The sequence below is a fragment of the Manis pentadactyla genome, chromosome 2 (assembly GCF_030020395.1).
Source record: "Manis pentadactyla isolate mManPen7 chromosome 2, mManPen7.hap1, whole genome shotgun sequence".
In the NCBI taxonomy this organism is placed as follows: Eukaryota; Metazoa; Chordata; class Mammalia; order Pholidota; family Manidae; genus Manis; species Manis pentadactyla.
The window spans coordinates 205,921,690-205,949,341 of record NC_080020.1 but is presented as its reverse complement, the minus strand read 5'-3'; the positions used below and the strand labels follow the sequence as shown (position 1 = coordinate 205,949,341).

The 27,652-nt window shown below is 45.1% G+C and overlaps 1 protein-coding gene across 2 annotated transcripts; it reads right to left on the bottom strand.

The window, feature by feature from the left end:
• Window positions 1-210: 210 nt before the first annotated feature.
• Window positions 211-22,596, bottom strand: CDC42EP3 (CDC42 effector protein 3). 2 transcript variants are annotated; one of them, XM_036931623.2, is made up of 3 exons: window positions 22,340-22,596; window positions 13,781-13,879; window positions 211-2,197 (listed from the first exon to the last, which is right to left on the bottom strand). In XM_036931623.2, exon 3 carries the CDS (start codon window positions 1,961-1,963, stop codon window positions 1,199-1,201), a length of 765 nt encoding a protein of 254 aa, XP_036787518.1. In that variant the 5' UTR covers window positions 1,964-2,197; window positions 13,781-13,879; window positions 22,340-22,596; the 3' UTR covers window positions 211-1,198. The 2 variants fall into 2 exon arrangements, with proteins under 2 accessions (XP_036787518.1, XP_036787517.1); XM_036931622.2 differs by lacking the exon at window positions 13,781-13,879.
• Between the last annotated feature and the right edge of the window lie 5,056 nt (window positions 22,597-27,652).

Genomic DNA, 27,652 nt, shown 5'->3' with positions numbered 1-27,652 from the left:
TTTCATACGTTTCTTGTTTCCTATAATTGAGGGGCCCTGTTTCTGGAATCTCAGACCTTTGGGAAATAATCAAAATTACAGAGTGGATAGAAATCATCCCTTATCTCATTTTAGAGGTTCATATACATGTTAGAGAAGCATTTTTCTAGTCCTGGCCTTAAAGGAAATAATACTCCTTTGTTTTTTGTTTATTACTATAAACAAACAAGTTCATTTTAACAGTTACTCTTTATTGTGTTGTATGAAGTACCTATGTAATGCAAGTATGTACTGCACTAAAATACCCATATTTCCAAGTAACATTATGTGGTGTAGCCCACAGTCTCTGCAGAAGCATCATGATAACCTGTGCCCTTATGCTTTATAATCCATTGTTGGCTGCTGTGAAAAGTATGATAGCAAATGAAGGAAAAAAATTAAAAAGCTAAATATGAATACACGCTTCCAAACATATACACAGTTTACAATGGAACCCCAATGGAAACAAGTCAAATGACAACGTTTGATGTAATATCTATAAAATGTAGACTCTGCAATAAAAAGCCAAAGGCACATAAAAATATATTTTAACTTTAAAAATAACTTAGTTACAGTAATACTTTGCTTGTGTCTTACCAACATGTAGCTGACAGAATTCCTCAATATAGATAATAATATATAGGGATATATGAGTTACAAGAAAATCCCCACACCCATAAAGTCGTTCAGATGTGAAAACAGAGAAAAGTCTTGAACACTTAAGAATTTGCTGTGGTGAGCCCAAATGATATGATATAGGAAAGAGTAGAAAAAAGGCTTAGGTGTTAAATAAACGTTGACTTCCTCTTGCTCAGAAAATGCCGGAGTACTGTAAAGCTCCGTGATGTGACTCATGCAGCCCTTCGTAGCTAGCACCGATCCTGGCCGAGCCAGATTTCTTAAAATTTGAGCTGAACATCAGTAATGCCTGCTGAAAATGGGTTCTGACTGGCTCACTTCCTCTTTTTGCCAGGACAGGTTTTGTCTTTGTTTGCCTCAATCTGTTTTTGCAAACAGGGCCTAACAGGTAAAAAAATATTTTGTAGGAACATTATTTTAGAAAACCCATCACACAATTGCAATATAGTGAGTGAGGTTCTTCTCTTGGATTGTGGTTAATTTTGTTTTTTGCTTTTATATACCTTTTACCCTAAAGGGAAATGGGCTGGTGGCCATCCTGTTACTTATTTTTATCCATGACATTCAGCACCTCATCCAGAAACGAGGGCCCCAGATCGAGCTGCAGGGAGAGGAGGGAACCCGTGAGGTCAGAGAGGGACTGCTCGGATTTAGGCTCGTGCTTGACGAGCTCGCACGGGGCGGGGTGGTCAAACATGTCCTCGGCCGGCCAGTCGGGGTACTGTTCGGAGAGGCTGGAGGAGTGGCTGTCTCTGCCCTGGCTGGACTGCGACGCGGACCCGCTGGAGCCCCACGAGACATCCCCCCGGTGGACGGTCCCGTTGGCCAGCAAGCTGCTTTTCTCTGGAGCCTTTTCCTCCACGACGGGCTCGCAGCTGAGCCTGGGCAGCTTTGCCGGACCAAAGGCCTCCTGTTTGGAGTTAAATGTCACCGGTGACAACAAGGGCAGCATGAGCGCTTGGGACCCTCCGATGGTGGGGAGGGAGATGGCATTTTTGAGCACCGGGGAGGGCGTCTCTGTGAACACAGAGTCGGAGGTGCTGTTGGCCCGTAAGAACTCGCTGTGTCCAGGGAACTGGCCCAGGCGTGCTTTCTCCTGGTTTCCGGGTAAGAGCTCGTAGTTCCCTTGAAGGAAGGAAATGTCTCCAAAGACGTCGTGCTGGCCCTCTTTGCCGATGTGGATGGTGTGGCGGAAGTCTCCGAGGGGAGGGCTGATCATGTCAGGGGACAAAATGTCCCTCAATTTAAATTTCTTCCCTTTCTTGTTATTGGCAGCTTTCAGGTAAATTGGGGTCTTGGCTGGCATTTTGAATTTGAGAATGTTTTATTTTACAAAAGGGAAATAGGGCCACTTTCTTCACAGAGGTTAAGTATTTCTGCAAACCTTCCTGGACAGCAACTGTCACATCATTTTTCTCAAGGAACTTCAAAAGTGGTTGTGAAATGAGACGGGGTCTAAGACCTTCCTGAAGTTACAACCAGGAGGGGTTTTCTGAGGAGCCTATTACATCATCCAATCCCTTCCACAACATGGAGAAACCTGGAAAACAAACCCAAATAGGTTGTGATTAGCTGAGGCTTCACAGTTGGTCCACGCAAGCTTGCCTTTCTCACAAGAGCCTGTTAAATAATGACAGGACCAGTTCCCATTGGAAACCAAGCTTTTTTTTTTCCTCCATCAAGTAGGAGAAAAACTTTAATCTTGACAAGGGTCCACTAATCTTACTCTTCTTCAGGGGGAAAAAAGAAGAAAACAAGGAGAGCAAGAGAAAGATGCAGAAACCCCAAACTTACATGACATCAGCACCTTTTAAACATGGCCATGGACACAATTTTCTGGATATGTCTAAGCTTTTAGTCCTTTTCCTCTACCACAAGAACTGCTGTTAGCACATGACCAGAGTGATTTAAGCTCCTTACAGACAACTAGCTTTATTTAAAAATATATTTTCTCTTTTGCTTTGGTGTTCACACTACCAAGACTGACAACATTTTGTTTTTGAGTTCTGCATATACCCAAAATTAATGCAAAAAAAGGAACAGTCCCATAAGGATGGGATGCAACACCTTGATTAGCTTATATAAGATTTCATCTTAGCAGAGATTTCCTGTGGAGATGAATTCTGCCAGCAACTGGAGGGAATCTGGATGATGGTCGTTCTCCAGCTGAACCTCTGATGAGAGCACAGCCCTGAAATCTGGCTCATAGCCTGATGAGACCCTGGAGCTGAGCCCTGCTCAGACTCATCACCCACAGAAGCTGAGACAATAATCAGGTGGTGTTGGAAGCCCCTAAGTTTGTGGCCATTTGTTAGCAGCCTAGAAAATGAACACATTCTCCCTGCACAAGCTATATGACATGATTAGAAGTAATGAGCCAGAAGAGGGCCTGGGGCTCTCAGGGTCTCCTTTTATAGATGAGAAACTCTATCTTTTGAAAATAATCCTCTAACTCTTCAGTCACCTCAGGTGACATGGGCAAGTTAAACCTTTCTCACTGCAGGAATTCCTTTAGTGGCTTTGCTGAGAACCTCTCCTATCGGGGTCTCCTCCCCATGGCTGGAGAGCAAAACAATCAATATTCTGAAGGCTGGGTCAGATGGTGGCTTGCAAAGAGTCACATTTGCTTTGTAGAGCTGGAGGCCCCCTGCATCGCATCTGCCTGAACTTCTTTCCTTTTGGCAAGTTTTAAATTCATTTCCCTGTGGCAGGTGGTGAGAGCTGTACCCAGGCACCTGCTGGCAAGGCAGCAACTAGCTTGGTTTGGGGAGTGGCTTGCACCTAGGCCTGAGAAGGCAGAGAATGATGAGCAAGCGACCCATCCTACCCTGGCTTTGTGTGTGAGGGGGAGGGCTGGGCAGGAGGAGGCAGTTTGCACCCAGAGTGGGCTAACCCTGAAGCTGCCAAGTAGACCACACGCTCACCATCTCTCGCTTTCTCTTTGATCCCAACTAAGGCACTGGCTCAAACAACCTCCCAGATTTGCTGCTGCTGAGGCCACACAAAGGAGCCCCACAGTTCTGCCTTCCTACTTCAGGTTGGGAACACACAGAGACAACTGTGTTATTAGAAGAGGTGCTTGACACCAAGAGAAAAGACGGGAAATCAAGCATAGGAAGCCATGCTTGTGGGTCTGGACATTCTCTCTGAGTTTTAACTGTAATTTGAGTCTTGTTAGCAGGAACAGACATTTAAACCCTGGGTCCCAACATCAGGACTTCCCGTAAGTCCCCAACAGTCTGGAGTGCTGTCTTCCTGCTCCCTGGGCACAGCGCGAGGACTGCCTACAGGAGGAGCAGCTGGCGCGCTGAGCCCGCAGAAGGGGGGATGCAGCCCTGAGGCACAGCTGCCCACTGGAGTGGTGTCCTCGGCACACACAGCCAAGAAGGCAAGCTGCCATAGAAAGATACAGTGTGTCCACTGCAACCCAGGGGCACATGAGGGCTGCCTGTGGTCAGCTGGTGGAGCCAGGGTCATGCAAGGCCAGAACATTCCAATTATTTAGAAAAAGGAAGATGCCATGCAGCCTGATAGTTGTTCTCTGCCCCTGAGTGGACCTCTGACATTCTCCGTGTGCCTGAACAACGACTGGGATCGCTGCAGAGGAAAGCGAGAAGGGGGAGGAAGCACTTGTTGCCCTGAGAACGCTCAGGGGAGGAACGCCCAGCCCTCAGTTCCTGCCTGGCCATGGCCATGGCCATGGGCCCTGCAGGCCCTTCGCCAAAGGCTCACTTGCCTGGTAGAAGTGGGGTTTTATGTCAGTGATGTAGACACAAAGACGGGAGGAAAGAGATAATAAATAGAGAGAAAAAATAAGGATAGACTTGGTAAGGGGAGGCTAGATAAACTGCATGCAATGAGATTCTGGACAGTGGGAGAGGAAAGAAGATACCTTAAAAGGCGTTTTCTTTCTTTCTATAAATATTTACGTAGTATTTACTGCATGACAGGGATGTAGGCTTCTAGGACTCTGGAAGTGATAATTTGTATTGAATTTCTACTATGTGCCAAAGCTAAGAGCTCCCAAATACAGTGGAAGTTTAAAAAAAAAGAATTTGGGGCAAAAATGTCTGTTTTACAACTTAAGACAAGTTGATGTTTCTGATGTGAAGCTAGGGAAATATCTGAGATCTCTGACCCCATCCCTCTATCTTATCTGTAATCTTTCTCCTTCAGCTCAGGGGCAACCATGCTTGATCTCAGGAGAGACAATTCAATACTAATTTCTTACACTGGCTGCTTCCTCCCTTCCTTCCTGAATTTTCCGGGCTCCCTGATTAATCAAGGGGCCTCCCCTTTCCTTCCCCAGGCTGACTGTTCTTTCACGGTCTTCCACCTACTGGGCGGCATCTTCACTGGTAGCAGAGTGGCTGGCCCTGGAGCGGGCCCGTGTGGTCTCCTGGGAACCTCCAGCACTGAAGAGACAGTCAGTGTTTGCAGGGAGCGTCTCTGTGTGCCAGGCACTGGTCCAATCTTTGATGGGCACTGGCTCACTCACAGGAACCCATGAGGGGGCTGTGAATATCCCCATTTTACAAATGAGGCCCTGGGGCACAGACTGTGAGTCGCTTTGTCAGGGCCACACGGCTACCAGTCACCAAGTGGCAGGCTCCAGTCTGAGGTTTTGATACTTAATGAGCACCCTCCCTGGGAATTCAGTCAGCTCCCCAATTATAAACTGGATACATTCCACAGCCTGTTTAAGATACAAATGTGTGATAACACAATGGGCTGATAAGGGATGCGGAGGGTACAGGCCTTGCGTACGTACGCTGATCTTGCGTACGCTGATGGTGGTGGAAGGAGGAACAGGTCTAGGCTCAATGGAAGGCAGTTTGGCACTACGTATCAAAACTGTAATCACATGCCATTGGCCTCAGAATTTTACTTACAGAGATTTATCAACTTAACATATATGGGAAATAATACATGTATGAGGTCATCAATCCAGCAGCTTAACAGCCTAGAGTTGGAGACAACCTAATCACCCACTGACAGAGGCCTGGTTCAGTGAATTAACGTGCATGCATACACATGAATATCATACTCGTCTTAAAAAGAGTGAAGCAGCTCTTTTTATGTTGTTACAGAAAAAGCTCAAAGATCTATATCCTCGAAGGGAAAACAATAGGTGCAAAAGCATGTAGATACATTTATATGGGCTTATATGTCTATAAAATATCTCCAGAAGCATACACAAGAAACTAGTAACAGTGACTGCCCACAGGGAGGGGGAGTAGATGGAGGAGGACAAGGGTAGGAGAGAAACTGTCCACTATATATCCTTTTATGGTTTTGGATTTTTGAACCATGTGAATGAATTAGCAATTTAGAACAAATAAATAGGTTGCTTAGGGCTCAGATCACACATTTTTGCACAGCCAATTCTATACTTAGGTCCTGAAAAGCCTACTGAAACTGAGTCACTGATCATAATATAAACATTTTCATGGGAACTGTATTCAAAAAGCCTAAATCTGGGATGGCAGTGTGGGGATTTATGAAGACCTCAGGAGAGGCTGAGCCTTGTCTACCTGAGCCCAGAAGGGGCACATCTCACCTGCTCTTGCCATGATCAGGTGCTTCCCCCAAGGGGCAGTACCAGCGTGTGGCTGTGCAGAATGGAAAGGATCTCAGAAGAGAAGGGTTTGTTTTTGTCAGAGGTAAATGAGAAGCAAGATGTTGCCTCTTGGTGCCAAGCAGGGCATCCATGTGGAGGGAAGGTGCAGGTTGGGGGGTGGGCACTGAGGCTCATGTGTACAGCTCCCTGTTGGGGAGTTGGCTAGTAACACAGAGAGACAACGTGCCATGGTGGAGTGGTCCTAAAGGCCACGTGAAATCTTGTCCCTTCTCATCATTTTCAGAAAAGGAGTCTTGGGCTTCAGAATACTGCTGGTGGCCGACCAACACGGCAACAGGCAAAGTGAGGGATGAATCCGAGTGGGCAAGCCTGAGGAGGGGGTCACCCGGGAGGTTTTGCTGTCTGCCCAGAAGGAAGTGGGATGGACCTGAACAAGGCCGGTAGGGGGAGAAGAGGAAAGGTTTATAGGTTAGATGGGAATTATTTGACTAGAACTGGGGGGCGAGCCCTCCTTGGATTCACAAGCCAAATGAAGAGAATTTGTAGCCTTTGTGTATCAGCCAAGACTCTACCACCATCATAAATTCACAGATACTGAACCATCTGAGGATGCTGCCCTCCTAACCCCGCCTTGGGCTTCTCCTGGCTCCCAGGGCTTCTATCCTTCTACTCCATTTAGGAAAGAAAGGAAGGAAGGCCAGAGATGGAAAGAAAGAAGAGAAAGAGAAAAAAAATAGAGAAATCTCTTATGTGTAGTTCTTTCTCAAGAACCCTCCCCTTGACCCTGACATTTGAACTCTCCATGATGGTTCATCCCTCTCCCTTCACTCTTGGATCACTGCCTCTCTCTTCCCACTTAGATGACACTTGAGATAATATTCATCTGGGAGATCAGATTCTTTTGAAAACACAGGTTCCCATTCCTGGGCACCAGAGGATGAATTTCCCAACAAAAGGGTTCAACTCCCCAGTCAGTTGCTTGTCATCCTCAGTCAAGGTTAGAGAGAATGTCCGGCAGATGAGTGGGCCTGCAAGGGAGGGGCAAGTGCACAGGCCCAGCTTACAGGAACTGGTGACAAATCCAAGGGTTCCAAGAACACAAAAGGCCTCAGGAGGAAGTTACAGCCTCGGTGTGATAAGAAAGGCCAGTAGCTCCTGCACCAGGCTGGACAATTCTAGTTTCTTCTGACTGATTTAAGCATAAGTGACAGTGTTAATAAGATAAATCATCACAGCAAAAAGAATTCAATGAAGAAAAAAACTGAAGCAGCCCTTTGCTTCATGGCCTTATCATCCTTTTAGTAAAGAGAATAGTGCTGAAAGACCCAAGCAGAGCAGTGGCCAGGAGGAGGGGACAAACAATGGCTTATTAAAGGGAGACACGTGGAAAGATCGGTTCCTGAATTACTGAGCGTTGACTGTCCTGGCAACTCCGTTGGCTCCAGAAAGAACAAAGGGGTTGTGATTTTAAAAATTCCATTTATTTTAAGAAAGGAATGTTTGGTTTGTTTACTAATTGTGTTTAGAGTAATCCTTAGTGGAAAGAGTGGGTAAAAAATGTCTTGGATCCTGCAAAATCGGTTGCAATGTTAATTTAAAACACACATGCACGAAAACGGGAGCAGGTGTGTGTGTGAATAAATGTCCTGAGGGATCTGAGGGCCTTTTCCTTTCTTCCACTTTCGGGAAGTGCGCATGTGCTAGACTTCCTGTTTCTGGCTCAGCTGTCACGTCCTTCAAGGACATCCTAACTTCTGATCACTTTTTGCTTTGTCTCAGCGTAGTATTCACACGCCCTCCTTCCTAAGCACCCAGACTCAGCACCACTGCATCATCTGGGCCCCAAGCAAAGATGCTCAACGATTCCTCCTGAGTCTGAACCCACAGTCCAGGGAAGGATGTTCCACTCTGCCAAGACCCCTCCTCCTCCACCTCACCATTTCCCGGGTATTTTTCTCTGCTGCCAACAAGGGGAAGATAACTCCATGCTGATAAGCCTGGAACACTGTGCTTGACCCTGGGCTCCACCTGGAGAAGGGATAGAAGCTACCTGGGACACGTTTCTACATGTTCTGAGGCACCCAGCTGGGAGAGGAAGGAACTTGGTCATTCATGCACGTGAAGCAGCTTACAGACAAGTCAGAAACCTGGGAAAATGAATCTCTAAGGATCTAAAGGATTCATTTAAGTGTAATAGAAAAAGACTAACCTGTTCTTTGGGGCCCTAGGGTTACTAAGCAGAAGCTACAGAGAAACAGATTTTGGTTTCTCCAAAGGAGAACCCACGTTTCTCTAAAGATGGAATGTGTTGTCGTGGGGAGGGGATGGCAAACAGGGAGTGGGGCCGAGGACCTCACGCAGGGCAGCAGCCATCCGTGGCTGGGCCTCCCCACTATTGAGTGGCAGGTGGTGTTGCATCCCTGTTGGGTCTGAGCTTCCTATGCAAGAACATTGTCCCTGCTAATTTCTTCAAAGCCCCATGTCTCGTTCACCTGTAAAAACGCTCAGAGACTTCCCCAGAAGACTTTCCATTTGAAGATGGCTGTGTTTTTACTCATAAAGGGATGACCAGCCAACCTTCTGTATCAAAAACACTAAAATATGACTACAGTGTGAACATTCATGCCAGGTCTGTGCAGACTTCTGTAGGAGGGCTTCTCTGGGTCAGACAAAGAATTTTTAAATTCAAGGGAAAAAAGTCATAGTATTAGAAATCCAACATTGAACTTAAGTGATAATCTAAGACAAATAAATGTAACCAGAGAACACCTGATAAACAGCATCCTGAAGGGATGCTTTTCATATTCTTAGTCTGTGCACTCCACCCCTGAGAAGATAAGATGCCTTTTCTATTTTTAGATTCTTATCCTTTCCCCACATCAAAACTGAGGGCATAGCTATATGCTGCAAGACTGTAAAACTCTGCATAGTTCCCAGCTGCCTAGCTGTCATGCAAATGAACTTACAGCCAGACGGAGCTGACTGTATTTTACAGATCCACTCAGAAAGTCTATGATTCACCTCCCCTTCAATCATTTATAAATGGACTTCTCACTTATGATTCAGCTACAGGTTGTATTTATTTTTCTTTTACAACCCTGATTATAGAGAAACCCACAAATACCATCCAGGAGACTCACTGCTAATTTACGTACACTCCTCACATTTATAGGATCTAATTGTACTGTTTGAAAAACTTTTTAGAGGCAAAATTGGAAGACAGAACATCCACCTCACAAAGTACCAAGTCTGCCCTTTTGAAGAGAAGCTATTACACCCTTTCTCTCTATTAAAATGAGTTACTGGGGAAGATGCAATATACGGACATTGATCCCTGGCAGGCAGACAGGTTTTCTCAAAATGTCTGGCTCATTTATCATGACTGGTTTTATATGGGCTCAGCCTCAGGGCTGGTCAGAAGGACCAAGGCAGGCTCTCTAGTTTGGAGGATATGAATCAAAAAAGGCCATTATCATAAATTATTTGCATGCTTCCATAACTAAGGGGTTCCACTTGATCTGCAAATCTGCAAGGACAACATGAGTACAGGAAGGGAACCTGACCCCAAAGTTTTCAGCATTACTCAGCAAGGATATTTCTTCTAAACTCTGCTGACAAGCAAGTAACTTGGGAAGTCGCTTAGTGGTTTACACACAAAAAAACCTATTTAAGTCGGTGATTATTCTCTGAAAACTCCAGCCCCAGTAATAGTAATAGCAAGTGACCCAAAATAACAGGCTTGACAGGTGTCCAGAAATTTAGACTCTGATCACTTGACCCACATGACCTTAGAGAACCGAGTTCTTCATCCTTTGTCTTTAAAGCACATCCTCAAATTTAGGCCCCTTAATACTCTATTTTCCCTAATGAGGAGAGAAGGGATAGATATGGGGTTTCTATGGTCTTCTCCCACCCTGCTTGGGCCCTCAACAATCCATGCTCACTGAGCGGGCTGAAACATGGCTTCTCTGCATCAGACCAGCACTGGGTGTATTTGGAACCTGGCAGTGACCATTCCACTCTCACATCCATGCAGGCTCTCCTGGTTATCTGGGCACAAACATTGGCCCAATGAATGAACACATGTTCCCCTCAGACCAGGCTGGCCTCTTCTGTGAACATGAATTGGGTCTTCTTCATCTGTTTGCCTCCATTTGCACATGGCATACAGAGAACTTCAAGTTAAGAAGTTAGACCTGCTGGACCTTCCACCATGAGACATGAGTTGGTTTGCATCAATCCCCACTCCCAGTCTACGGGGCACCTCTAGGAAATGGCAAATTTAAAATGCTTGGTTCTCTAAGGAACTTACACTTGTGAATATTAGTTGCTAACCTCTGAGTGCTTGCTGCAGGCCAGGACGGCAAATATTAGAACACACCTCTTAGGAAATAATCTTAGATTAAGTTTGTATCTTGGGTCAATCTGCCAAAATGGGAGGACTGCCATGGCAATGGGAGAGAATGGAATGCTGTTCCAGACTGTCCTGAAGTCCGACAGCACCAAGAGGAAATGATACACTATGACCTCAACATCAGTGAGACACACTCTTGTCAAGAACCAAGAGTGAGTAAAATGGTCCCAGATACCAGCCCTGTTAACTCTAACTCACTAGGACTTCCCAATAGTTCTGTTCTTGTAAAAAAAAAAAGAATCTCAAAAAGGATTTGAATTTATATAAAAGAAAAGCCAAAAGATTCAAATTTTGAAGTCATAAAAGCCCCCTGAGTCTCAAGGAGGAAAACAAACATCCTGTTCTTAGAAAATTGCATTAAGTGCTGTTAATTCTTTTCCCAGAGGAAGCACGTGCGTGGGGCTGTGTACAACCGCATGGTTTTCGCAGGGGACAATAGCTACCCCCCTTCATTGACACTTCACTTCCCTCATAACTTTCTGAAACTAAGAACCCTGTGTTCCTTACATGGAATGTCCTCCCACCTTCTTACCATCAACCACTATTTGTAACATCCTCCAAGACCAGCAGTCACTTCCTTCCTGGAGGAATTCTCTAACACACCTCACACAATCCAGGCTCAGCGCTGCCTTGCTTGGAGGTTTTCTTAGGACTCCTGAAGAGCTTATATTTCTGTTATTTTCCTGTTCTCTGGTTTTGTGATTTTATGTCTGTTATCTCCAGGTAGCGATTAAACTCAGTAAGAATAAGGTGGGCAGAGGTGCTCAAATTTTATTGAATGAGCTCTTTGTTTTCCCTCTGCCCATTCCCTAAATTGAGGGTCTACAAGTTACAGTTGGTGGGCCAAACCGACTTTTTGTAAATAAAATTTTATTAGAACACATCTGTGCCCATTCATTAATGTATTATCTAGAGCTCAGTGGTTCTCAGCTGAGGGTGATTTCACCTCCCAGGTGACATTTGACAATGTCTGGAGATATTTTTGATTCTCATAACTGGGGGTGGTGGTGCTCAAAACTGGGCATCTAGTGGGTGGAGCCAGAAATGCTGCTTAACATTCTCCAGTGGATAGGACAGCCCCCAGAGCAAAGAACTGCCTGGCTCCAATTCTAAGTAGTGCTGAGGCTGGGAAACCCTGGAAGAGATGTTTTCATATTACCAGGTCAGAGTTGAGTAGTTATGACAGACGGTAGGTGGCCCTCAAAGTCTAAAATACAAAAATGACTCTTTACAGAAAAAGTTTGAGCCCCTGCCTTTGACATTGGCATTTCCAATAGGGTTAGATGGTGGTTTTCCATTCCTCAGCCCTCAACAATCCCCGGCAAAAACACCCCTGGCACATGGCTTCAACTACCACCTCTAGTTATAACATCCAAATCAGTGTTTTCAGCCCACCCATACTCTAGACCAGTGCTACTCAAAGTAGGTCTGTAGATCAGGGCCAGTCCATGCTGAGATAAGTAAAGAAATTGAAAGTAAGCTGCTAGAAACTTTTCGTTACTGCCATAACAATCAAGCTTGTTGGCCTGCATCCCCCACCCCCACCCGACCCCGCTCCAATTCCCGACATCAGTTCTGTGTCCTCTGGTCCATCCCACTGTCACTGCCTTACTTCTAGCCCTTTCTGTCTCCTGCAGGAGGGGCATTTGCTCCCCGCCCACTGTTTCCTTGCCTCCAACCACATCTCCTTGCACTTTATCTTCCAATCTATATCAGAGTGAGCCTTCTAGAATGCTCAAGAAACCTTGTTACTCTCCTCAATGGCAGGCCCGCCCTTCCAGCCTGGAGATAAGACAGCTTGGGAGGTCCCCTTTAGCAAGCTGGGTCCTGCCCATGCCTGCAGCTACATCTCCTGCCAGTTTCCCCCAAAACCTCTAAAACCCAGCTCCTATAGTACCACCTTGTTCATATCTCAAACCTACCAGCTATCCTACTATCTCCAATCACTACTTGTTTCTTCCCCACTAGGCTTCTGGGAAGAGACAACTATTTAATTCATAGTTCGCACTGAATAAATGTTTGTTGAATGAACAAACAAATGAGAAAGTCTTAAAGAGACTGCCTTTACTTCCTTCCTTTTCAACCCTGCCTGCTCTGCTGAAAATGCAAGATGGAGTGTTCCTATGATTTCTACAGGAAAAAAATAAATAAAATCATTTAACAAAGGAGTTGTAGCCTCTTTTGCCACAGCTATGGCAAAGGCTGTTTTTCATTTTTCCATATTTAAGACATTTTAACCGTTCTCTACCCCACAGGATAAGAATTTTACAGCCTGTCAATGGAAGCCACAGTAATTCTACTGGCACTCACAGATCTTTGGGATCAAGGCAAAGAATATTTGTTGATGGGCCATTTGAAAGAAAAAGGGCTGCTATCTGTAATGGCAATGTGCAAACAGTCTTAGAGAAACAGGTAAAACTCCAGAAAAAGTTGGGAGTACATTCCCTGAATGCAAACTCACTAGTTATATTTAAGTCAATCTTGAAGAATAAGGCCCTGGAGAAACAATGAGCTCACTTTCCCGACCTTTCCTTTCAAAAGTTAATGGGTTAAGGGGAAACTTAATTTATTTGGCCCAAGATGCATAAAGGAACCTCAAGAAACTAAAATGGAAATTCTATAGAAAAGATCTGTTTTGATTATCAATGTATGACCAGCACAGAACAGGTACTTAAAAAAAAAGACATTGTCAAATAAATGAATGAACGCATGGGCAAACAAAATAGCAGAGCTCTTGCTGCTTTTCTGGGCCTTAGGAGAGAAGACATCTGGGCCAAAACTCTGAGCCAGCCTTGTAGGGTCCCTGTAGAACTCCAGATACATATGGGTTTGCTGGTTATCTTCTGGGTAAATGGAGGTAATTACCCCAAACCCGCCTATCTCACAAATGATTATAAGAGCTGAGTACAGTACAAACACAAAGCATTACCTTTATCTCAAATAAAAAACCAGAACATCTACTGAAATTCAATATGAAGAAGAGGAATCATTCTAATTGCCAAAAGAACCACTTCCATTCTCTCCCTAAATGTTGTCTGTTACAGTCACCAAAAAAATGGTTGCAGACTGGGCTATGATGGTTTGTGTCTACCCTGTGAACAATCTCCACAATTGGAAGGGATGCCTACCTCCAGCTTGATGAGAGAATTCCTTCTGTCAAGAGGACATGGGGCAAACTTCTATAAATGTACATGTACCCTTTTATCTCCACATGCAGTTCTTCCTGCCTTAAAAACAAATGGGACTTCTTTGAGTTGGGAAAATTGCGATCAACCATTATCACTCAAATGAAGAAAAAAATTAAAGGCATACTTATTATTACACTATATAGTATATTATTGTAGTAGTTATTTTTGTTAAATAGTTGGTAAGCTGTCAGGTGTAAGGGAATCTGTATGGCCCCAAGGGAAGAATTAGGAATGCGATGAAGGTTCATGGGAAAGCCGGGGATGGGGAGCTAAGGGGGAGGGGGGCGGGCCTGGATAAGAAGAAACCTGAGTGAATCCACTTGGCCACTGGGCCCATCATGGGAAGTTTTCTCGCAGAGTCTGAGACTGTACAGGGATTCCAGAGGGGAGGGAGGGAAAGAGAGTATCCCAGCACTGGGAGAGGAGGTAGGGTGACATCCTCCAGCGCACATTGCTAATTTCAAGTACAGCCCCTGCTATGTGCATGTCAGATCCATGGGCACGCAGAGACAATAAAATCAGATTTGTGCTTAAGATTTATTTATACTTAATATTACAAAGTGTTTTAGGACAGTTTTTCTTTACATGATGTTTCCTGGGACCCTTAAGGATCAGGAAAGGCCCCTCTGGGACACTGGTGAAGGGAGACTTGAGAAAGTAGGGTCAGCCTCCCTACTTGTACCCTCCCCTCCTCATTAACCAAAGAGATTCTATTATCTAGTAAGATATTGCACTTATTTAAAATTTTCTTTCTTTGCCTTGGACTGAAAAAAAAAGAAAGAAAGAAAGAAAGAAAAGAAAAATGGTTAGAAAGAGAACTGGACCAAGGTGGGTTCACGCTCTGTCCTTCAAACACGTAGGGCCTTAGTTTTATCCCGTGAGAATGAGAAGAGTGAGGCCAAGATAAAGAGCCTTCCATCTGTGAAATGTTAGGGTTCTGTGATTCTACAAGTCTGCAGAAACATCTAACCTCTAGAGAATTTTAAGAAAAAACTATAGTACTTTTTAATGAAATTAAGACTATCCTTAGAACCAAAATTCCTTTTTAACAGCTTATAAAATTTTCATTATCTTTTCACCCCCTTCCTGATTTTAGGGTACAAAGCAAAGCCAGTGACCTTCTCTGGGAGCCTCAGTTTGCTCACCTGAGTGGTGCTGTGTGTCTTCTCAGGAAGGGACACACACAAAGTGCTTCACAAAGTTCTGTTAGGCAATGTGCTTACAATGAACAGGAGGGGCCATTATTATTTTAAATTATCCCCCCAAGCTAGAGCCGTGTAAGTAACAAGACAGGCTGGAAGTTCACGGTTGGGATTTTTTTCCCCAAAGTTAATTGCTTTTGGATATTGGGATCTGGCCACCTAAGCTGATTGTTTCAAATAGTGTGAAAGCTCCCAAATGTTCTGGCTCCAAGTGTAATTCCTCATTCTGAGAAAAAATCTGGAATTGGAAAGAAGTGATTGTTTTACTCTGCACAATACCCCTGGGATACGAAGGCAGGGGGCCTTCACCAGGCTGGCACAGGGAGCACCGCCCCCACCCCCCTGCCCCCGACCCCAAGATGAGTCCACCACTGAGGGCTTCTCCACAAGGAATACAGAACAAAATCCACCCGTGAGCATAAACTTATATAAGGCTCCAAATCAACCTTACTGTGTTAAGACATTTCACTCTGAAGTCATCTGAGAGCAAGGACACAGTTTTCAGTTTGGTGCTGACATGCGCAGTGGGACATGCGGCTTGAGCGCATTTACTCAGGGAGAAGCAGGCTTTGGAGGGAGCCCTTCCCTGTGCCTTCATCCAGCCCCTGGCTAGTCAACAACAAACACCTACTGAGGGCCAGGCACTACCCTAGGGGCTGAGGCTCCAGCAACAATGAGCTGGGACCTTACAGTCCAGTGTGCGTGATCACAAGTGTACCAATAAGTAAGCAGGCACACCGTTGTGGCTGCCTAGCCTGTGTCCTAAGGGGACACATGGTACTGAGCCACCGCAATCACACCCAGACACGAGAAAGGTTTGGTGGACAACTGCCCAGCTGAGACTTCGAAAAAGTTCTGGTGGTGGCCTGAGTTTCAGAGTATCTTGGGTGATCATTACCAGCAGAAATTCCAGAGGACTGAAGGTGCCTCCCTTTGAGTTAGAATGTTTTGTAGCCTGGGAAGGAATAATTTCACTATGGCAGGGCTTAAATAAACTAGGTAAGTGAAATGGTTTCTGGCTTGACAACACTCAAGGCAGAATCCATTAACATGGCTACGCTAGATTGTCTGCTTTTTCATTAAATCCTTCTATAAAAAAGATAAATGCCAAGATAAACCAGGTTCAGGCCCTATCTTGAGGAGCCAGAAGTCTAGGGAGCCACAAAGGTCAATAAATGATCATGTAAGTTCAGTGAGTGTTACAGTAGGAGAAGGTACAAGACACTATGGGAATGGTACAATACAAGGGGAAAATAGAGAAATAGAATCATAGTTTAGAGCCAGGAGAGAGCTTGGAGAACATCCCTCCCCTTCTACTGCTTCACAAATGAGGGAACAGAACCTAGCCCGAGGAGGGCAGGGATTTGCTGCTTGACAAAGCTGGCCAATCGAGGGCTTAGAGTTTGTCTCCTGCTGTGTGAAAAATCAATGTTATATGTCTGACTGACCCCTGGCAAAGAAAACAAGTTTAAAAAAAAACAAATAAAAAGGGAATGAAATAAAATATATTCTAAATCGGCAAAGCCACAGTTCACCAAAAATGCCTTTGCTTGTTTTAAAAATATGTGTAGCCTAAATGATTATAATGGATTTGAACAGAAAAGGTCTTTTTCAACTAAACACACAGTGATCTATCACTGGCATGATGTGTCTACAAATATGACCTTCAAGTTGTCACCAGAACATGACGGATTCCCAAATGTGGAAGCTGTCTAAATAGAGACTTGACTTTGAAGTTCCCTGCCTTCCATGCTGGCTCAGGCTGCTCTGCCGAAGACCTGCATTGGTCTGTTTTTCTACCCACTGGTCTGTTTTTATGTTATTAGTAGTAAGACTGCTATTACTTTTTTAAACTTTTTTTTTTGCCAAGGGTCAGTTCAGATGTATAACATTAATAGGTGTCACTGATCCTGATTCACTGAATTCTAGAGCTACAGATTATCTGAAATTATGGTGCCAAATGCCTCATCACAGAGATGAGAAAAGGACTTGGAGAGGTCACAGTTGCACAGCTTGGCTCAGGGTTAAGACCAGAACCTATGTTTTCTCATCTCCAGTCCCTCTGTGATTGTCTCCACTTAGTTCTGTATTAGTTTTATCAAGCAGCATAATGATGGGGTGGGATGGTGTGTCTGCGGCATCTTGCAGTGTGTTCTTGTGGCTCTATTCCTGTACACCCTGGGGTTCTCTGAAGCATCCCTGGGGTCCTTTTGCTCTCTAAGGCAGCCTCCAGTGTGTGGCTTCTGCCTCTGGCTTGTTGGTTCCCAGAGTGCTTCCTGCCACACTGGTCCTGCCAGCTGCTTTGTAGGCAAAACAATTGAGAGACTATGATCACCATCTCCCTGTGGAGATTCTCTGTACTCATTGACATATTAAATGCTCTGAAAAGGTCTGCAGAAAGGGTCCTTAATTAAACTGGCTTCCCAGAGAATCCTTTCCTAATGCTATTTATGCCTTGGGGTACGGGTTAGGTGGTGCTGTATTAGCTAATTGCAGGTACGCCATCCTTGCAACACAATTTGGCAAAGAACCAAAGGCTAAAAAGGCTAGTAATGACTTCCCAAATATGCAAATAGAGCCCAAATACCTGGAAATCTGTTTTTTTGTTTTGTTTTGTTTTGTTTTCATTTTAAATTTGAGATTCAAGGGTTCTATAAATTTATGACTTGGGCAAGTAGTAAGGATCATGCAAATGCTAATAAGACACTCCTCAGGTTTCAAACTCATCACTATGCTTGGCTATTCAGAAATGACAAACTTCTTAAAATTAGTACCATGATTCATATTATAAAACCGTATGGTTAAATTTTAAAAACCTCTTTCCACCAGAGGTGCTGTCAAACTCAGTCCAGCATCATGAGACTCTGGTGAAACCTGGAAAGACTTGGTGAGACAAAACTGTGGTGATACCAGAAATGTATCAAGGACAAGGGAGGCATTTTTTTTAAAAGAAAGAAACATACCTGACTGTTGTTATTGAACCATATGGCTACTTACTTATTTTGGGTTGTACAGTTTTGTTTTGTAGCCTTTAAAGCATGGGGTTAGGAGAAGGGAAATGAAGGTGGACAGCTCTAAAGCTCCTGCGCTTGCTCTGAGGTAACCTGGGTTATTTCAAGCTGTCCTTTCCAGGACCCGTACTTCAGTCTAAGGAGTCTCCTGGGCAGCCTCCTATAGCTAAGCACAAACCCACAGTATAAAAGGCAGCAGAGGCCAGGCAGGCCCCCATGGGTTATCCGGGGCACCCCTCCAGAAAGGCCTCCGTACTCTATCTTTCACACCAGAAGCTTATCTGGCAGGGCCTGGGGCATGTGCAGAACTTAGAACTGTAATGAGGCCTGACTTCCGCCAAGGACAGATCCTTCCTGCCTAGTTTACCATAGCTCTGCCTGTTGCTTTAGCTCCCTTGGAGCAACCTCGTTACGAAACATATTAAATGTCCACTGAGTACCAGGGGCTGAAGGGGCAGGCAGTGGATGTGGTCACTGGCCTCAAGGAGGTGACCGTTCAGGCTGATTACCTGACTCTGGAACTTGAAGGCAAGAAAGTGGTCCACGCTAAGCTCTCCCCTCATCCCTGGCCCTTGAAATTCCTTGTTCCTTGCTGTGACGGGGCTTTCTTCCTCATCCCAGAGTCCTAGTAAATCTCTTTGTTTTTGAGATTTGAGATTTGAGAGATTGAGAGACTATGATCACCATCTCCCTGTGGAGATTCTCTGTACTCATTGACATATTAAATGCTCTGAAAAGGTCTGCAGAAAGGGTCCTTAATTAAACTGGCTTCCCAGAGAATCCTTTCCTAATGCTATTTATGCCTTGGGGTACGGGTCAAACTCTAGCAGTTTGACGCTGGGCCCACTGCAGGAGAAGACTGTCGCCGTACCAGTGAGATCGAACTATAATAAGAAAATGATGCACATGGTATTCACTAAGGCTGGCAGCTACTGTCAGCTTTCTCTGGGCAGTGGTACTGTGCGACACAGTTACCATGAAACGAGTTCCCTGACAGGAGTCAGGCTGAAAGCTTTCCTTGCTCTCCTCCCTGATGGGGGGTGTGGCACTTAGTACAAGATCAACGAACCTGAATTCAAACCTTATTCTGCTACTTACTTAGCTGTGTGACCTTGGCCAAGTTATTGTGAGTCTGTGTCCTCATCTGAAAAACAAGAACAATACTATCTACCTCGAAGAGTAGTTATGAATAGTAAATGACAGAACCAGTATTAAGCACCTAGGGAAAAAACAAAAGCAAAATGAAAGCATCAACTCTTGATCATGCCTGCTCCGGCCCAAGCATTATTCTGAGTGCATTATTATACTCACTCTTCTGAGTACATTTTTTAACTCATTTAATCCTCAGTTACCCTCTTTTTATAATTGGTAAACTGAGGCACACAGGCTGAGTAATTTACCCAAAGTGGCATAATCATTAAGCACCAGAGCTAGGATAGGAGACCAGGCAGCCTGGGTGAGGCTTCTCAACCCCACAGTTTCTTCCCGTCTCCTTACCTCAGAAGTGCTGACTTCCATGTACATTGTTAAAACTGCATATGCATGTTTAGGTATGTTCTTTATTGTGTAATTTGGGGCAAGTTATATAACAGACCTGTTATCACTTTCTACACCTGTAAAATGGGGATATTAACAGTTCCTTCTTCACAGAATGTATATTAGAAATAAATGAGTTAATCAAGGTAAAAGTAAAGGGCTGAGAAGACTGCTTGGCACTTAGGATGGGCTCCAGGTAGGAAGGAAGGACCCTTAACACTTAAGGTCCTGAAGAGTGTGATGTATTAAGAGAGCTCTTGGGCTTCAGTGCTTGGCAAAGGACTTTATGTGGCTGCCTGTAGCTAGTAGTTTCAAATGACTGTACTTGTTCTCTGGCAAACATACTGCATTCCAAAAAAAGATTTCTTATTCAATCAATGAATAAACAGGTCCACAGGATCCTTGTTAGAAAGTAGGCCAGGCCTAAAGGAAATCATACTTAAGGTAAGAATTTTAATAATTAACAACAAAAAAACCGCACTGAAGCAGTCTTCCTAGAGTCTTTTCAGGTTATGAATTGTATTCAACCCACTGGATAAATGCTATGGCTACTGGGCAAAGAGCTTGTGCAAGATTTATGGCCTGGTAAACAAGCTTTGGGTGATACAGGTTAAAACTTTTCCCCCAGGCTGTTGAATACCATGAATTTCACAATTGAAAAGGGGCAGCTTTTGTGAACATGTTGGACATAAAACAAAAATACCACATTAAAGGAAAAGCTGGAAAGCAGACAGACAAACTAGCTCATGTGAGCACTGCTGCAGTAATTCTCACGGCTTTGTATTTACTCATCTTGCACTACATTCAAATTTACCATAAAAAGCAAAAAAAAAAATGCAACACTCATTACTTTAGCTGTCTTTACATGTTCCATTGAGATACAAAACAGGATTTCACTGCTCAGATTTTGAGGGAAGGGGGAGCTCATCTTACTTCATGTCTGTAGCTGCTGCCTCAGCCACAGCACATGTTCCAATCATGGAATTCATCATATAAATCTCTTGCAGATGATACCACTGGAAAACAGAAACTGCCATGGAACCAGAAAGGCTTCCCAGTTTCTCCTCACAAGTTCTTATCTGAGAGCTCAGGAGCTGCTTCTGAGTGTTTTATTCAATGAGTGAGGCTAACTGGGAAACCTACATTCTTTGGGAGACTTGAAGCACTTTCAACTTTTCCTTGACTATACAAATAGTCTTTATCATTTATTGCACATGTGGCTGTGCTAAATATTTCACAACTGCCCCAACTTATCTCTGAGTGCTTAAATCTGCTGTGGAAAGGGTTTGTGTCACACACATACCTGTAAAGCTTATCCTTAACTGCCAGCAAGAGCACATACAAGTGCAGGTGATACCAAAGAGAAGACCTCTGAACTGTCCAGAAAAGGAGAAACTGCATTTCCTGGCTGTTAGATGGAAGTTAGCACATCCTAGGAGTCTTCTAAATTGCCTTAGGGATACCTCTAGGGCATCATCAGAGCTTCCCCGTGAGCCTTTTGTTCCCTGTGGTATTAAAGAGAAGTCTCCAAGACTGCCTTTGCTATTCAAATGTGGACATGCACTCTTCTAATTTTTATTCTTTTCACCAGACAGCACCCCCAGGACACTCAAGGATATTGTTGAGGCCTAAGAGTTGGGGGTGGGGACGAAATCTTTGTCTCCCTAACGCATTCATCAATTCCCTCCTCCTTCCTAGCATCTCCCTCTCCAGAACCCCCTAGGCCCTCAGCATACAATAGCAGCGACTCCCCCAAATGCAAGAGGGCTATAAAGATTCATGTTGCAACGCCCTCCCGACATTCCTATTCCCGCCATCATTTTAATTTCACTCACTTTTTTAAAAAACAAAATATAATTACTGAACTGTCAGCCTGGACTACACTCTGGGGCTTTTACTCCTTTCAACACAGCTGCGCTCCCGGCTTTGATGCTGCTGTCCATGCAGCTTGTCCCAGCCACAGCCTGGCTCTCGGTAATGTAACATTCAAGTGCGTATTTATTTTTAAACTGACCTCTCCCAGACTGTACGGTATAAAGGAGGTCCTGCCAAAAAATATGCTACTTTCTATTTATAAGATGAAACACATGCCTCCCAAAGTCGAGAGGGGGATAGAGTACAATAATTCATAACGAAAAATGACTGGCTAGATTTATTCGTCCTTAAACGTTCGGTACTTGTCTGTGTCAAGACAGTTGCAAAAGGAAAGAAAAAAATCTTGAAAACGCTTCAGCTGTTCCGAAACAACCACCGTCCAAAAAAAAAAAAAATCAGCGGCATGATTTGCAGTTTGGGGCCCCAGTCACAATGCTCCCTGTCAAGTGAGAGGAGGGCACCCGGCGGGTACTGCCGCCACAGATCTGCACAGTGCGCCCATGTGCGGCCCGGGTGCCAGTCCACGATGGGAGGGGAGCGGTAGCCATGTGCTGCTTGTTCTCAAATGGAAAAATGCAATACGCGCCCAGAATGGCTGTCAATAGCTCGGAGGGTGCGGTGTAGCCGTGCAGCCCCACCCTGAAAAGTGGTTGACACAAATGGTGGAGCTCTGCCTCCTGATCTTGCTGCCCGCCTCCCGGTTTCCTTTACATTCCCTTTAGTCCTTTGGACACTAGCTGGGAAGACGATGCCCTCGGTATCCCTGCTCCTAGTGCGCTGCCAAGCCTAGCACCCCACACGCGCCGAAAGCGGCCGCGGCGGGTCGTACAGACTCACAGACAGGAGGAAGCAGCCGTGGATCGGCTGCAACTCACCAGCAGCCCCGAGGATCCCAGCCGCTGCCGCGGTGCCGGGAGCCCGGCACCGACGCCTCCCGAGGGCGCACGCAGTCCCTGCCCGCTAAGCGCAGAATCTGCGGGGTCGGCGGACGCGGCACCTCCTCACAGCATTATCGGCCCCGAGACTGAGTGAAGGAACTCGAGGCCGCCGGTCTCCAAGCTCGCTCCCCGCTGCGGCCCGCGAGCGAAGATGTGAGTCAGACTGAGCGCGCCGCGGCCGGACGCGAGGACTGAACCTGTGAAGGGCGGGGCGGCGCGGGGCGGGCCGGCAGCGCGGGGGGCGGGGCGGGGCGGGGCCGAGGGCGCGGGCGGAGAGCCTGCCAGCCTGCAGTGGTACCTGCACCCTGGCGTGAGCCGGTCGGGGGTCAGCGTCACGGCCTGCAGGTCCCCGGAGGACAATGGGCGCCCATTGTTACCCTTCCAGCGCCGACCCCAGGGTTGGGGCTTCCTTCGGAGAAGCTGCTTTCAGCTACCTCGGCACAAAGAAAGGTCGCGGGAGCTAGCGCTTGGGTGCCCGAGGACAAAGGGACTCCGCCCGCACCCAGGACACCTGCACTAAACCTCGTGCGCCCACCTCTCCTCGTCCCAACAAGCCGACCTAGCCCGGCTAGCCTCGGGCGCCGCGGGCAGGTGACTCTCGGGGCAACGGAGCCACCTGCCCGCGCTGCTCCTGCCCTGTCGCGGGTCCCTGGTCACTCGTAGCCCGGGGTGGGGGAAGGGTCCGTCAGTTTCCAGCTCGCTCGCTTTGCAGCTGCAGCCAAAATGCGGAGAGTGGATTTAGTGCACTGGAGACGCCGGGCTGGCACCCGAACAGCCGACGCTGCAGGTTTTTCCAGTCCAGGGTGGGGTGGGGGGGTTTCTTCTCCTGCGGGGTCCTAGAAAGAGACTTGCCTAAAGCTGGGACAAACGAGTGGCGGCGGCTTCCGATCCGCGACCAGGCTCAAGTGGCATAACTGCCAACCCGTGGCATAAAATTCCGCCTTTGGCGGCACCTGCGCCCGCCGGTCGTTCTGGAGACCGCCGCAGCACGCCCCGCCCCTCCGCCGGGGGCAGATAGTGCACCCGGTTAATTAATTTTTTTAATCTGTCTCTTCCTTCCCGGGTAGTTGGCCTGGGGCCCGAGCTGGCGACAGGAAAGGGCGGTGTTTCCCGGCTGTGAGGTCCCGGCCCGCGCGGTAGGCCTGGGGAGGGGGCTAGCAGCCTGGCCTCCCGCTGGGACTCAGGTTGGAGAGAAACCCTGGCACAAAGCAGAGACCCTCCAGGGACCTTGACTTTCCAGAGAGGTAGCCATCAGCTTGGGGTCGTCTGCAACGCCCCTCGGTCTGTCTAAAGGATGCGCGTTAAGCCAACGCTGTAAACGTTGAAGTGAAGTGAAAAGGAAGCAGTCACAACTGCCCTGGAAAGCAAAATGCTTGGGTGGAGTGTTAAAAAAAAGCCTTAAAGAAAATAGTAGTTGGCAGGTCAAATGGCCATGAGGTTAGAAGTCAAATATAAAACTCAGCTGAAGCGATGTTAGAAATCTGACAAGCAAAACAGCCCGCGAAGATAAGAGACCCGGCATTGTTTCCTTTCTTCAAATGACAACTGCTCCGAAGTTTCCTTTGGCAGATGCCTGGATTTCACTCCAGATTCCTCAGAGTTTTACTTGGGGTTCATATTTCAAAATATATGTTCCATTTGGCACTAATATATATATTTCATGTTTGGATTTACTGAAAAATATTAAATGTTACTGGCCTACTTAGATAAAGGTATTTTTATAAATATGCATAGCTTTCATTGCATATGGTATTTTTATAAGTACAAACAATATGTATATATATTTATTATATATCACATGAAAATTTCCTTGTGCACACACAAAGACATTCTTTACACATATGTCTTGTGAGCAATTTTTTTTCATTTTGCTCTACGGTTAGCTGCTGTTAAAAACATTCTGTTTCCACATGACTAAATAAGTAACTTCTTTTATAGCTTTGGCAAATGTAGAGTGGTAGATTTTTTGAAGTAGCGTTTATTCCAAAACCCCATTTTCACTTTTCTACAGCGTTCCTCACCTCACAGAGATTCTCCCTCTTTGCCCTTTCATTATCAGACTTCACTTTTGGGCTCTAAACTATTTATCCAGAACCTGTCCCTTCAGGGGCCTGCTGGTGCAAATGTGATTTACTCTGGCATCTTTAGTGCTCCACATTATTTATTTGTACTGAACATTTTGACACTGAACATCTCCGGTGAGGGAGAATATCCTTATACAGTAAATTCTCCTTCCAAACGAGTGCATTTCCTATACTAACTATGGTGGCTATTAGGGTCGTTGGATTTTGATTTCCATATGGAAAAAGAAAGAAAAGCTTTGCTTCAGGAAGACTTGGGTTCTAGGATTCCGCTCTGAAGTACCGAAAGGTTTAGCCTTGAACAATTGGTGGAAATCTTAGAAGCTCAAGTGAGACTAAGAAAGTGGACATAAAAGTTATTGTAATCAGGTTCAATTAATGCACTAGTATCTGTAGAGCAAGCTTCAGACTATTTTTCTATTAGTCCTGACTGGGAAGAAAAACCAGTAAGTGTCAGCAGTACCCTTGGCATTCCAGAAACCTGCGATCTACCAAAACGTCAGAGAGAAGCACACTGGTGGATGCAGGCGAGTCTGGCTAGAAATATGCTAGCCTCTTGTCCCCAGGTGTGGCCCTGGAACCAGCAAGCCCTGGGCCTCGTTGCAGAGCTACTGAATTGGAATCTTCATTTTAAAATATAGATGGTTTGTGTGCACATTTGATGTTTGAGAAGCATTGGTCAAGAGTAGTGGTTCTAATTTTTTGAAGTCAGAGGCTCATTTAAAAATCTCAGGGGATTTATGAGCACTTGTCAGGAAAACACACAGAGAATTATATATAAACTCTTTTGCATTCAATTCCAGGGTTCCTCCTGAATACCAATGTATTGATATGGTGAGGAAGTCCTCTTTAAAAGCCATCAGTCACAGAGCCAGAAGAGTGTTGGCCAAGGGACTTGGGCAGGGGGTGGGGGGTGGTACAGAGCTTAAACTTTGAAATATGGGAGAAGTTGAATAGGGAGAGGGGTCAAAAAGGGCATTTCAGGCAGGAGAAATGCCGTAGGTCATAGGCCCAGAAGGTAAAGCAACAAATACCCATTATTATATAGAGTAAGGGGAAACTTAATGAGATTGTTGTTTGATAAGCAGACTCCCTTTGCAACCTCATTATCATTGAACCTCCAAAAACTAAAACTGAACTGTGGAATCAGGGGTCCTTCCACTTTGGAGGCACAGGAACCCTGTGACATGTGGTTTTATGTTATGACCTCATTTCAGATTACTAGCTCTCCCTCTTACTCACTCTGTCCAGGCTACGCTGCCTTCAGGCTTTTCCAGGAATTCCAACAGTGCCTGGTGCTTCATTTGCCTGGGCATTCTTTCCCAGATAACCAAAAGGAGCCATTAAGGGCTTTATTCAAATGAGAATGCAGGGGAGATGCTTTTCCTGTAAAATAGCAGCCCCACCCCATTCCCTTTCCCTGCTTAAAACAGGGAGAATTTCTTCATTACCTGTCATTACATTCATTTATAAATGCATTTACGGCCTGTTTCCTCTAATGTGCGGACTTTGCTGCTATATCTTCCTTATCTAAAACAGGACCTGTCACATAATAGGTACTTAATAAATATTTTTGGACTAAATGACCCCTTGACTACAACCAGTAATAGGTCTAAAAGCTGTGTTCACAAACTCCAAAGCTCCAGAAATAATAATAGATTAAACATTCCTGAAATATGCCACACATATGCTAAGACTGAATTTTCAACTACTTTCCTTTAGTCTATCTGAACAAGAAATACTGAACACATGGAATGTTTTAAGTTCTACAATTCAAACATTTTACAGTAAGGCCTACAAAAAATGTCTTTATAGTCCATGTATAATGTGTAACTATTTTTCTTCTAGCAAAGCTGAAACACACTCATGTGTATTCAGCTGGGGTTTCCTCCAAAATACCACATTCAGACTGAATTTGTGTATGTGTGTTCTCGATTATTCCCTTAAGTTAGATCTAAGGGGAAATGTTAAGAGAAGCTAGAAGGGGACATTTTGAATGAAAATGTCTTGTAGCTGGAGGACTCCCCTTTTTGCTACCCAATTAGAATTTCACCAGCCCTGGAAATAAACTTAACCCGTGCTAATGAATTTGGCTGGACAATTACCAACAGCTAAGGATTCTTCTAGGCAGTGATTTCCTTGTAAGGAAAGAACTGCAGGTCACATCTTGGTTAGGAGGTGTCAGTTTCATCTCATCAAGAGCAGCAGGAAATGGGATGCTAGGAGATGTGAGCATGCAGACTGCAAACCTAGCATGAAGTTTGAGCAGGTGAGACAGTTACAGTAACCAACAAATGCTGGGACTCTTTTCGCATTTGAATTAGCTTTTGAACTCAGACAGCATTTTTATTTGTGGAAAAGGCCTTCAAATATGGATGTGTACTTGATTCTGATTGTGGACTGGAAACTGGTGACTAATGAATGGCATTACCTTCCATTTACATAGTCTTCTGTGCTTTAAAAAACTTTTATGTTCACCTCATTTCTTCCTCATCTTAGGCTGTTTGTCCATGTTGGGTAGGTAAAGCTCTTTAGAATTGATTTATACTTTGCCTCTTTCCAGAAGGCAACTTAAAAGGCTTTTGTATATAAGAAGTCACTCCTATTACACTCCTTGCCACGTGCTCCTTCTCCAGATACCTGTATGTCTCCCTCCTTAGCTTTTCTCAGAACTTTGCTTAACTCTCAACTCTCTAGAGACCTTCCCAGGCATCCTATCTCAAGTATCACTCATGGCCCTTTTTATCTCTAACCCCTTCATTCTTTAGAGCACTTAACCTTGCATACTGTCTATTTTGTTATTATCTCCCCACCCCAAACCAATAGAATGTAAGTTCCGTGAGGGCAGAAACTGCCAATTTTATTCACTGCTACATCCAAACGACTTGATCAGTGCTTGGTACACAGTAGGGACTTTACTAAATATTTGAGTGAATGGATCCTTAGTGCTTAGTACAGATACCTGGCACACAATAAGTATTTGTTGAATAAAACAAACTTTAATGAATGAACTAAAGAAAGGTCTGTGAATTGTTCAAGGTCATTCTACTTAACTTTTGTTGAACACCTGAGTATAAGGCACTGTGACAGGTGCTCTAAATGATGCCAAGAAGAATATGCTTCCTAAACTTAACCAGTTTAAAATTTGTAGAGATAATAAGACAAGCAC

Excerpts from the sequence above, each read along its gene's own strand:
- CDC42EP3 (XM_036931623.2), bottom strand. The coding sequence starts at position 1,963 with ATGCCAGCCAAGACCCCAATTTACCTGAAAGCTGCCAATAACAAGAAA.